The sequence below is a fragment of the Hibiscus syriacus genome, unplaced genomic scaffold (genome assembly GCF_006381635.1).
Source record: "Hibiscus syriacus cultivar Baekdansim isolate YM2019G1 unplaced genomic scaffold, ASM638163v2 tig00014304_pilon, whole genome shotgun sequence".
Lineage (NCBI taxonomy): Eukaryota > Viridiplantae > Streptophyta > Magnoliopsida > Malvales > Malvaceae > Hibiscus > Hibiscus syriacus.
The window spans coordinates 521,578-533,111 of record NW_024062321.1 but is presented as its reverse complement, the minus strand read 5'-3'; the positions used below and the strand labels follow the sequence as shown (position 1 = coordinate 533,111).

The 11,534-nt window shown below is 33.6% G+C and overlaps 3 protein-coding genes across 3 annotated transcripts; 1 reads left to right on the top strand and 2 right to left on the bottom strand.

The window, feature by feature from the left end:
• The first annotated feature begins 766 nt into the window (after window positions 1-766).
• On the top strand, window positions 767-1,390 carry LOC120207099 (transcription factor GLABRA 3-like). Its single transcript, XM_039206622.1, has 2 exons — window positions 767-1,160; window positions 1,267-1,390. The coding sequence occupies exons 1-2, from the start codon at window positions 783-785 to the stop codon at window positions 1,342-1,344; spliced, it is 456 nt and encodes a 151-aa protein (XP_039062553.1). The 5' UTR covers window positions 767-782; the 3' UTR covers window positions 1,345-1,390.
• Window positions 1,391-2,573: 1,183 nt separating this feature from the next.
• Window positions 2,574-4,977, bottom strand: LOC120207092 (gibberellin 20-oxidase-like protein). Its single transcript, XM_039206606.1, has 2 exons — window positions 4,545-4,977; window positions 2,574-3,307 (listed from the first exon to the last, which is right to left on the bottom strand). Exons 1-2 carry the CDS (start codon window positions 4,901-4,903, stop codon window positions 2,692-2,694), a joined length of 975 nt encoding a protein of 324 aa, XP_039062537.1. The 5' UTR covers window positions 4,904-4,977; the 3' UTR covers window positions 2,574-2,691.
• Window positions 4,978-8,180: 3,203 nt separating this feature from the next.
• On the bottom strand, window positions 8,181-11,321 carry LOC120207024 (ubiquitin-conjugating enzyme E2 5-like). The gene is made up of 6 exons (XM_039206548.1): window positions 11,181-11,321; window positions 11,010-11,089; window positions 10,601-10,715; window positions 10,385-10,437; window positions 10,170-10,298; window positions 8,181-8,548 (listed from the first exon to the last, which is right to left on the bottom strand). The coding sequence occupies exons 1-6, from the start codon at window positions 11,315-11,317 to the stop codon at window positions 8,415-8,417; spliced, it is 648 nt and encodes a 215-aa protein (XP_039062479.1). The 5' UTR covers window positions 11,318-11,321; the 3' UTR covers window positions 8,181-8,414.
• Window positions 11,322-11,534: the final 213 nt, after the last annotated feature.

Sequence of the window (11,534 nt, the reverse complement as noted above, 5' to 3'; positions counted from 1 at the left end):
TATTATTTTCTTTGAAAAAAATATTGTGTCTTTATCATTATCATTATTAAACATTATATTATATACTACTAACCTAGATGGTCCATTTTTTTTGTCTTATTTCTTACTAAAGCCCCCACCCCACTTCGGGGGTGGGAGGGTATTTTCTTTTAAGTATTTAGTGTATATATTATTTTTTATTAATACTTGATATATATATATTATTTTTTTTTTTTTTCAAATATTACTATATATAATTATTACTTTACTATATTTTCTTACTTATTTATTTATTTATTTTATTTTTCCCTTGTATCTTATTTGTTTTCTTTACATTGTTTATCTAACACATTTCTCGATTCTTTTTAAAGGATATTTTCAAATTAATCAAGGGTAAGTAATTAGGATTGAAACTTTACATTTTAATTTAACTTGTTATTTTTCTTAATTAAGACAACTGGAAATTACGTAGTACCGAAAGGGCGGTTCAAGGGTGCTAATCCTTCCTTAACCGTAACCGACTCCCGAGCCCGACATATTTCTGGTAAGACGCAGATCAGGTAAGAAATAGGGTATCCGATCAACCCATTTATTTTTAAATAAATGATCGGTGGCGACTCCAATCCACATTTTTCTAAGTCGAAGCCCAATTTCGGGAACCAACCGAAAGACGGTTACGACACAAGGTAGTTCCGTTACCCTTAGTTATTCATACAATGGCCTTTGCTAATCAACTGTTTTTCACCATGCAGGCAGATCAAGTTTCTCTACTAGATGATTCAATAGAATACCTACGAGACCTCATGCGACGGATTGGAGAATTGGAATCTTGCAGAGAGTTAACAGAGTCGAAGACAAGAACAAAAAGAACTATTCGGGATCATGTCGAGCAAACATCTGATAACTACGGCAATAACAAAATCACCAATGGAAAGAAATCATCCTACTTAAATAAAAGGGAAGCCTGTGAGGACATCGACTGTGTTGCATCTAAAGATGGCTCAACTGATAATCTAACCGTCAGCATGAACAACAAGGATTTGACAATCGAGTTCAGATGTCGATGGCTGGATGGAATTTTGTTCGAGATAATGGATGCACTAAGCATTCTCGATTTGGATTGCCACTCGGTTCAGTCATCTACCATGGATGGGATTCTCCCCATGACTATAAACTCCAAGGTAAAGACCCTTTTGCTCATGCTTTCATAAGAAAACGTTTAAGAAACCAAATCTGTTAATGTCTTTTTCGGACACCGATGATCGAAGTTATCTGTGATTATTGCAGTACAAAGGATCAAGTGTTGCAAAACCAAGAACAGTGAAGCAAGCGTTACAAAGAGTTCGTTCTTTAACCTTTGTGTAACATTCTAGTCGTAGCAGACGATAAGGTTTCCGGATCATGTCGGTTCGAGACTGCAATGCAAGAGAACCGGAAAAATCGAAAATCGATTGCGGTATAATGTAGCTTTGTAAACAGCAATTTCATTGAGAAAAAAGTGAACTAGAACACTCATCGAATGCTTTAAACAGGAAATGGTGGAGGCATGGCAATCCATGATTTGATTACACCATGTTTACATGTTGGCAATATTATATTTTGTTCACCCACAAGCCGTATCTTAAATAGTACAAGGGTGCTTAATAGGAGTGGGGTGTGGGCCTTGAATTGATGGAATTTTGTAGGGTTTTAATCATGATGATTGCCGTTAATCCATTCAAATTTCCACTACCAAAAAGATATCTCATCCTTTGATTTTTCTATGTAACTACCCAATATCCCATTTATTAATGGAAAAAAACCAGATTCAAATAGGAATAATAACAAAATTATCCTTTAACGTTTGCACAAATGATCACTTTGTCCCATATCTTTTTTTGGAACATTTTAACCCCTAACATTTTATTTTGGAGCAAAATGCCCCCTAGGTGGATGAAAATCGATAGTTGATTAATGATCAACGCTTCCTATTAGTGTGACAGGTCCACATGTGATGCCACGTTATAAAAAATATTTTTAAATTATTTTTAAATATATTTTTATAAGTGTATATGTAATTAGTTGTGATTAGAGTTTACTCTCAAAATATTTTTTTTACTGAAGTGGCGTCACACATGGACTTGCCACGTCCGTAGGAAGCGTTGATCGTTAGTCAACTAACGATTTTCATCCACTCAAGGGACAATTTACTCCAAAGTAAAACTTGGGGGTTAGAATAAAATGCTAAAAAGGATAGTGGCAAAATGACCATTTATGCGAACGATAGGGGTAATTTTGTTATTACGCCATTCGGATATTATAGAGATTAATTATAAGAGTGACTTCTTTAATTCATTTTGTTTTGTTCACGTCATTAGAATTCAAACTTTTGAATGATTTTGAGGGACATTATTGGAACGTCCAAAAGTGTGAGGACCAAAATTAGAATGATTTGAAATGTTCAAAAGTTTGGACCAAATTAGAAAGAAAGTCATAGTTTAGGGACAAAATTGGAGTATTCAAAAGTCTATAGACAAATTTAGAATGATGGTGAGGATGTGTGATGTAATTAACTCTAAAATTTAGACAAACTTTCTCGTCATAACCTGTTTTGATATACAACGCATTAGAAATATCTACTGCTAGTGAATTACACATGATATTATAGTTGCATAACAGTAAATGAAATTTAACCCCACAACTCTTACTGGCAAATTTGTCAATGCCAATGACTTAAATCACTGCATCTCCAACTTTTAACCCAGCAAAATCTTTTACTGTGTACCCAATTTTCTCAAAATTACCAACCTCGTTACTTTCTCTAAACTTCATGTACTTCAAGCAAACAAATGGACTGTAAATTCTGGGATTTCCAGTGCCCACAATTTCATCTGGTGCTACAATTACCTTTTGGTCTTCAAAGCACCAGAAGAATGCCAGTGAAAACCGGTTCCGAAACCGCCTCAGAACCACCCGGTGTTCGGACGATCTCAACCGGCCGTTGCTCCAAGCCTGCATTAGGTCACCTATGTTCACTACCAACGAATCCTCACACGGATGTATGTTCAACCACTTGCCGTCTTTCGATCGCATTTGCAGGCCGCCGAGCTCGTCCTGGAACACGATCGTTATGCAGCTCATGTCGGTATGCATTCCGAGCCCTTCCACTTCCTTTTCTTCGACGTCATCCGGCGGTTTGTAATTCGATATCCTCATGTATCCGTGGCAGTTTCCGAATTCGGAATCGGAGAACTTCTTTTCGTAACCATCTCCTAGACTCTTCAATATGATCTCAATGATCCTCTTTGACAACTTCGTCATATTGCTCCCATACTCTTGTAATATCTCACTGAAGTCAGAGAACCGATGCACATCAATAATCTGCAATCTAGGGTTTCTCAAAATAATTTTGTTTCAAATATTATTTTTATATGATTATCACTATCTGATTTATAACTCGATTATTTCGAATCAAATACTGTAAATATTATTATAAAATTAACTTTTTAAATTTAGTTTTTATAAATGATCCATATTTCATCCTTAGACTAATTGATAGTTAATTGTTTCAAATATTATTTGTGTTCGTTATTATTTAATTTTCAATCCAAAAGATTAAAAAAATAATTTATTTAAATTTAATTTAATTTTATTTATTTTAAATTTACTTTCTAGTGTATATACATAATATAATATGTGAAAAATAATTTTTATATACTATATAAATATTAAGAAAAACAAATGTGTTATATTGATCTAAACAGATAGGTACGAGATTCAGACTTGATGAATATGGTTTAGGTCGACTCGTGTAAGATTGACTTTAGGGTGAAAAATCTTAGATTCAGCGTCTCTTATATATTCAATTAGATCCTTATTTCATCTAATAAAAATATAATTGTGTGTGTTGAGTCGAGATGAGATGATTTTTGTCTCAAATATCCAGTTAAATCTCTCTAAACATGAGTCATATATAACTAGTGAATGGATAAAATACTCGGATCAAATTCGAATTGATGAAAAATTCGACCCGACTCAATTTATATTCATATCTAATCTAAACTAATAAAATTTGATTCGGATCAATTCTTTTACCCTTTAACATTCAAAAAGGAGGGAGTCTAAATAAGGGTAAACTACATAATTAGTATTTAAACTATTAGTTTTAGTCTATTTTAGTACCTAAACTTCCATTTTTTAAAAATCATGCATAACGTTTGGTTTTTATTTCATTTTAATACCCTCTCGTTAAAAATTTAACGCGTTTAGTACCTAAACTATCTGTTTTAGTCCATTTTAGTGCCTAAAATTTTAGTTTTTTTCAAAATTTAACGTTAAATTTTGAACAGATACTAAAATGAAACAAAAACTAAAATTTTTAAGACTGGGTACTAAAATGAAACAAAACCTAAATTTTAGTTATAGTTTTGAAAAAAATTAAAAATTTGAATAAGAAAACGGACTACAACTAATAATTTAAATACTAAACATAAACTTTACCCTTTAAATTAATTGTAATTTTAAAAAAATAGATCATAACCGCATTATTATCAAGGTGGTAGAAAAGAGACGAAGAAAATGATTACCTGAATTCAGGTCTCCCTTGGCCAAAGAGCTCGTCAATGGAAGCCTGGGAAGAGGCAAAGAAATCCGGTCCACTCACTCTCAAGCTCTCGAAGTAAGAAGAAGCGATGAACCGGGGAGTGTATGTTTTCAGACACGACGACGGACCGAGCTTGAGCTTGGTGTCGGAACAAAGGCAGAACACATCGTCCGAGAATTCCCGAATCTTGGTAAACAAATTCTGTGGAATTCCATGGTTGGTGACGTAAAAGAAACCCCATTCCTCACAGGCTTTTAACAGGGAAGATGACGAAGAAGAATACAAAGAAGTGGCGTTAAGATCAAGTACTGGAAGCTTTAAGGAATCTTCAAGTTCTGACATTTTTATTATTAAAAACACAGACAGACAAGACAAGACAAGACAAGACAAGATCCTGGGATTAGATTGCAGTTTCTGAAATGGTAGGGTGGCTAGATATAGGGTTATAGGGACGATGAATGAATGTGTTTTGTTGATAAACACTGGAACAATAGGGGGGAATGATTGAGTTGATTAAAGAGAAAGGGACATTGATTAAGCACCATTAATTTGTTGTAATGAAATGATTATCATGAGGGGAAAAGATGGAGTTAATTGGACCTGGCATCCCTTAATTATGGGTTCAATTTCTAAATTATCTATAAATTTTGAATTTTTTTGGATAAATTACATGTTTAGTACTTAAACTATCAGTTTTAGTTTATTTTAGTACCTAAACTTTTATTGTTTTTCAAAAATCATACTCACATTTTAGTTTTTGTTTAATTTTAGTACTCGTCGTTCAAAACTTAATGAACATGATGACATGACATAGTTTCGGTGGACGGACAACCAATCCGAACGATGGACCACAAGAGAATGATGAGTCGACCAACATAGTTCAGTTTTAGGCCCATCGCACGGTGGACCAAGGAGATCGAAGAATGAAGAAATGAAAGAGTCAATCGTCGATTTGGGGATATTAAGGTGTTTTTTTGGTGAAATGGAAGCCAGAATCACGTTCGGGGGTCAAAAGAGTACAAGTTGAAAAGTTTAGGCTTCATCAACCAATGGATACGACGGTCTACGACTGTAGACGCGATGATCGACGAGCTTGTCCGTTAAGTTTTTAATGACATGGTTTTAAAATGAAACAAAAACTAAATATTATGTACGATTTTGAAAAAAATGAATGTTTAGGAACTAAAATGGAAAAAATTGATAATTTAAATAATAAACGTGTAGTTTACCCAAATATTTTTAACTAGTTTTTAAACTATCAATATTATTTTAAAATTTAACAAACTCTTTTAACATCAAATGTCAGCTTACCTATGTTTCTATTCATATTTAAAATATATGCATCAAATTTTAAACATTTTATATCGAAAACTTGGATATGTTTTATTTAAAAATAATCATGTGACAATTTAACGACAGTTTATTTTTTACGCAATAAATCTAAATTGTCTATGTAATATGAATACATATATTTAAAATTTGATCCATAAATTTAAACATGCTCTACAACAACAACAACAAAACCCTATTTCCATATGCAATAGGGTAAGGGGGAGTTAGGGTAGTAGGTTGCCCCCAACGCCAGATTGAGAGCAGCTTCCGTGGAAGACCTCCGGCAGTCAGAAAATTAAAAATAAAATAAAATACAATGCATGTATAAATAAATAAATAAATACATAGTTGAACAGTCTTCGTATGCGCGTCTGAATGGGAAGTAATCCCTGCAAATAAATCCATGCGTAAAAATCCCTGCATATAGACAGAAACGTAGGACCCGACTAAATTTAAAAGGAGAAAACATGAAGAGAATGATACACAGAAGTCAGCGATAGCAATTTACGAGAAGTAATATAGTCAAATGGGTTAAAACCTAAACTAAGGCAACACTACTACGCTACCCTAGTTCTAAGCCTTCATAAATTCCAATTACATAAACATATAAAAAGTATAAGTCATGAAAATTACTACAAAGACATTAAAAAGAAAACAGAGATGCTACACCCTATGGTTGTGACCCATACTACTCGGCTATCCTAGTCTTATGTCTCCATGCTTTCCTATAAGAGGTCATGTCCTCGGTAAGGGCTAAATCATTCAAATCAGATCTCAAGCAGTCTACCCACTTCCTCCTTGGTCGTCCTCTCCTTCTGGCACCGTCGACTGATCGACTCTACCCTCCTGACCGTATCCGACGGTTTTCGCCTAAGGACATGCCCAAATAGTTTAATGCTCTACGTTGACTCTAAATTGATATTTAATGCTTAAATAGTTTTTTAAATTAACAAAATGACCAATATGATTTGATATTGATAATTTGATGATCAATTTAAAATATTTTAAAATTTAGAGACTAATATAAAATATTGTCATAATTTGAAGATACCTAATATAATTATCTTGAAAAAGAAGGACAACATTGAGCACAAATGTTTTGGATTGGTTTAGGAAGAAAGTGGTGTTGGGTTAGATTTATAAATTTAAAAAGAAAGTGGTGATAGTGTTTTCTAAAGTATTTTCTTATTGTTTTTAAAGAAATTTTATTCATATTTATGTGAGATACAAATGTTTTTAACGAAAATGAAAGATTATTAAACAATAGTCTATTAAATAAAATTAATTATTAAATAATATTTTAATAGTTAATTAAAATTTGAATCAATATACCAACAATCAGTTGGTCCAGTGGGATGAGGCACTAGGTTCTTTAAGCAATGTCAGAGTTTTGAATCTTGGCGTTTGCGAATGGAGCAAACTGGGTTGGGAGGTCGCCCTCGCCTCTATAGTACCCGATATGGATTAATCGGTCAATAGATCAGATACCAGTGATTAATTAAAAATAAAACTTTGAATCAATATCTAACTACTTATAAACCAATAGTCTTTTGATATTTCGTATGATCCGCTGGTTTGAACTTAAACCTGCCTAAAACACCATATTAGCAGCTAACTTAGGGATGGCACCTAATTCGAATTTGACGGGTTAGGTTCGATCCCAATCCTAATGGATCGTTTTTTAATTAAAATTGAATTCAGGATAATTATAATAATACCCTCATATATTATTTTTTCCTATTAATTCTCTATTTTTATTGAATAAAAGTAATGTAAACTTTCTTATAAAAAACTTGAAAATCGAAATTATTATAAAAAGCTTAACATTTTTAATCGAATTCGATCTAAAATGTAAACTTTCTTTTAACATTTTTTATTAAACCAAAAAATATTATATTATTAATAATATTTTCAATTAACAATAAAAAATATTATTTTTTAATAATATTTTCGGTTACAATCATATTAGATTAAATTAGCATGTCGTCTACAATGACGAAAATGGCAGGTAGATGGTGGAGGGTGCAATGCCGGTGTTTGTCAGTACTGAACTTACTTCTTATCACTTTCAATATATTTTCTTCTGCAGTTCTGTCGGAAACCTAACATATCAGAGAACAAGATCCACTGGAGATTTCCTAGTGTAATAAAGGAATCTACTCATGCAGATCCAGAGATTTTTGCTTTTACCCAGGATTTTCCCTACATTTTCCTGTGTGGTCATGGAGCTTCCCAATGGTAAAAGCTTTAATTCATGCAAAAATCACATGGAAGGGAAGAAACCTTAAGCAGAAACATGTTTTCTTTTTCTTGATCTTAAAACAGAGGATGAATGTTTTTGAAATATCAAAGCCACAGTTGATTTAATTTACACAACATCCATGGAAAATTAGACAGAAACAAAGGGGGTCGGTAGGCCCCCCACAGTTTTTTTGTCAAGTTCAAATTTTCCTGGAGTGATAATATCAATGTACAACAACACAGACAATTTCACTAGTGAAAAGGGGGATCTTATGTTGCCCTAAGGATCAGCTTTCCCGGCGATTTCCTCGTCGGCGGAGGCGGCGTATTCATCTTCGCTCAACTCTTCATCACTGGACTTGTCCTCTGCCTTTGCTCCAATGTCTTCTGGCTTGGCATATTTGTCACAATAGTCTGGATAATTAACAAAAACGGTCATTAGCATTGCAAAAATGATATGCATTCTTAAAACGACATCAAAAGGCCGACAACCGACGAATGTTTCTGCAGAGAGAACAATATTTGCAATGACCGGTGAACAACTTGGCCAATCGATATACCTGCTGTTGCATTATCTCTTACTAAAAATCTTTCTGCTTTGCTCAGTCAAGAACACCTTTAGGTTGACAGAAAACATATTATTTTCCTCAAAATCAAAACATGAAGGGAATCAAAGATTTTCCGGTTTCGGATCCTCCAAGCTTGCAGAAGATGAAATGAAATTATCGTCACACAGTCAACAGAAGTTCCAATTTGTGTGGAAATGATTCTAAAGTAACTTGCAGGTAACTAAAACCACCTCATAGAAAAAAAAACCCAGCTAACTCGGAAAAAAAGTGAATGATCTACAGGTATATCAGTCAAATGGGACGAACAGAAATGAAAAAAGGATCGGAGTAGTAGGAGACTGACAAGAAAATGTTGTAAAGAAAGAGAAGCACAATGAGATTTTTGGTACAGGACTAGTACCATTGTCAACCTTTTCACCTATATGGAATAAAACATGAAAATGATACAACACTATGATGCCAAGGCATTCAGAAACTAATTCAGACTGATGAGGAAGCTCAAGATTGGAGTTGCTAGGGGTGATTATTCAATTGAGCTGAGTGGAAAATTTTTGAAATTCAGAAACTAATACTACATGGATTCTATGGTTGAGGAACATGTGGCTCAAGTTTGGCAAAAAATGAACTTACGGCGAGTAAGGAAATAAAAAAAACAAGATAATCAAGGACCAAATCATAAAACAATCAAATTACTTGGCTAAAGCTAAAGACCAAAAACGACATAGTTTTAATATTCAGTGTGTCAATTATTCAAACTTTTAAAATTCAAAGTAGACTCAAACTTGAAGTCTGAATTACTAATTCGAGTTGACTCAAATAACTCGAAATTCAATAAAATCGATTTTTTCGAGTCGAATCAAGTTTTGCTCACCCCTAGGTATTGCAAACTTTATACTAGTGATAAATTTGTTGACCTATGTTGCTTCAACTCTTCATTTTGCTTAAATTACCCATGTCAGCCACATGTTCAGACATAGTTGCGAGGACATGACATACAAAAGAACCTCTAAAATACAAAGAAAAACTTGAAAAAGAATTGAACATATCGGTGTAGAAAACATACCCATAACCATCGCCTACTACCAAGTCCAAGTAACATAGTTGTTAACAACTCAATAACATGAGGCAAAAAGCATACCCATAACCGACTCCTACAACCAAGTTGAAGTAACGTAGTTGTTGATAACTCAATAACAAGGCCATTACTCATTAGTTAACTGAACATGGCAAGTGGTTATGTGCTATTTATAAAAACAATTTCCATGTTCCCAACATATTAGATTTAAGACCTCACGTGAGTTCTTCCGAAAACAAGAGTAGCCAAGAAAAATTCTGGTAAGCTCCCCGCTGCCTGACTATTTACTTCATCGGCTTTAGAAAAGCAGGAAATCCAGACCATTACTTTTGAGCTAGGCATTCAAAGAAAAGCTTAAATAACAAATAAAAGGTTATGCAAAAAAGCTAACCTTTAACTCTTTGGTCATAGGCAGCGCGGTTGCGCATCATAAGTGCAGCAGCTTCTCCATTCAACGGGTCCGATGGGTTTGGATACAAAAGAAGTTGAGGAAGGAACACTTCAAACACATTCACCAGATCTGAATTCGATTGCCAAGTTCAAGAATAATATCAGCATCATTAAAGCAAAAAAGAATTCGGAAATCGAACATCGTGCCTCACTCACCAAACATGGGGCTCCAAGTCTGGTTGATGACATCCAAGCAAACTGAACCAGACCTAAAACTCATAGTTCGAAGATATCTTTAGTCATAATAGATCATTCAAAAGTTAAAAAAAAAAACTAGGTACCCATTCTAAAATTACCTTAAAAAAGTTAATACTACCTCTAAGAGAGTAAAATCAAACAAATTTAGAATATTTTAACATCCAAAAACCTTACATTTCATCAACATTTGGGTGGTAGATCTTGTTTATAAAGCCAATCGATGGAGATTTATAAGGATAAGCATCTGGTAGCTCCACCTTAATCTTCCACACACCAGCGTGGTAAGGACCTAGAAGCAAAATATCATCCTCTTTCACAAGGTTCAAAGAACAAATACGCTAAAAAAACACAAATATACAGGTAAATACTAATCTCCAAGCTTCAAAATCATCAAAATAGAGAAACCCAACAACAATAATAACACGGTCAACATACTTCCAAGCGAAAAAAGAAGATAACTTCTGAGATAAATAAGGCGGAATCAAAATTAGAGCAGAAAGTAAACAGGTAGATCATGGAAACAAATGAAGAATTAAAGAGCAAGAGCAAGAGGAAGAGGGGTTAAAGAAGACAATTTTTTTACTATCTTTTGGTCCATTGAATTCAACATAAAATTCCTGCATGCCATCATTGATCATCTCGACCTTGTAGTCACTCATCATCCTAGTGAAAAATCAATCCAACAAAAAATTAAAAAAATTAATGAAGAATTGATTTTAGATGTAATTTGGGTCAGAAACAATAAATCATTTACAGTTTCATCAGGTCCATCTCTCGGCGTTTGCTTGGAGAAGCCATCTTTGCTTGGGGATATTTTGGAGAGGAAAAATTAGGAGAAAAACTGAGATTTCTTCTCAAGAAAAAGCAACCCCAGAAAAGTTGTACAAGCATCAATGAGTGAATCCAGGAGCTTATATATATGTGCAGCCACCGCAGTACTTCTACTCTCCAGTAACTTCTTATTTTTACTTTTACAATGCTGTAAATTTTGTTTAAGTTTTTAGCCTAAACTATTTATTTTTCTTTTTTATTAATACATTTTTTGTTGAAATTTACTAAACCTATTAAAGTCAATAGCATCATTATACTCGCATATCTATGATCTCTA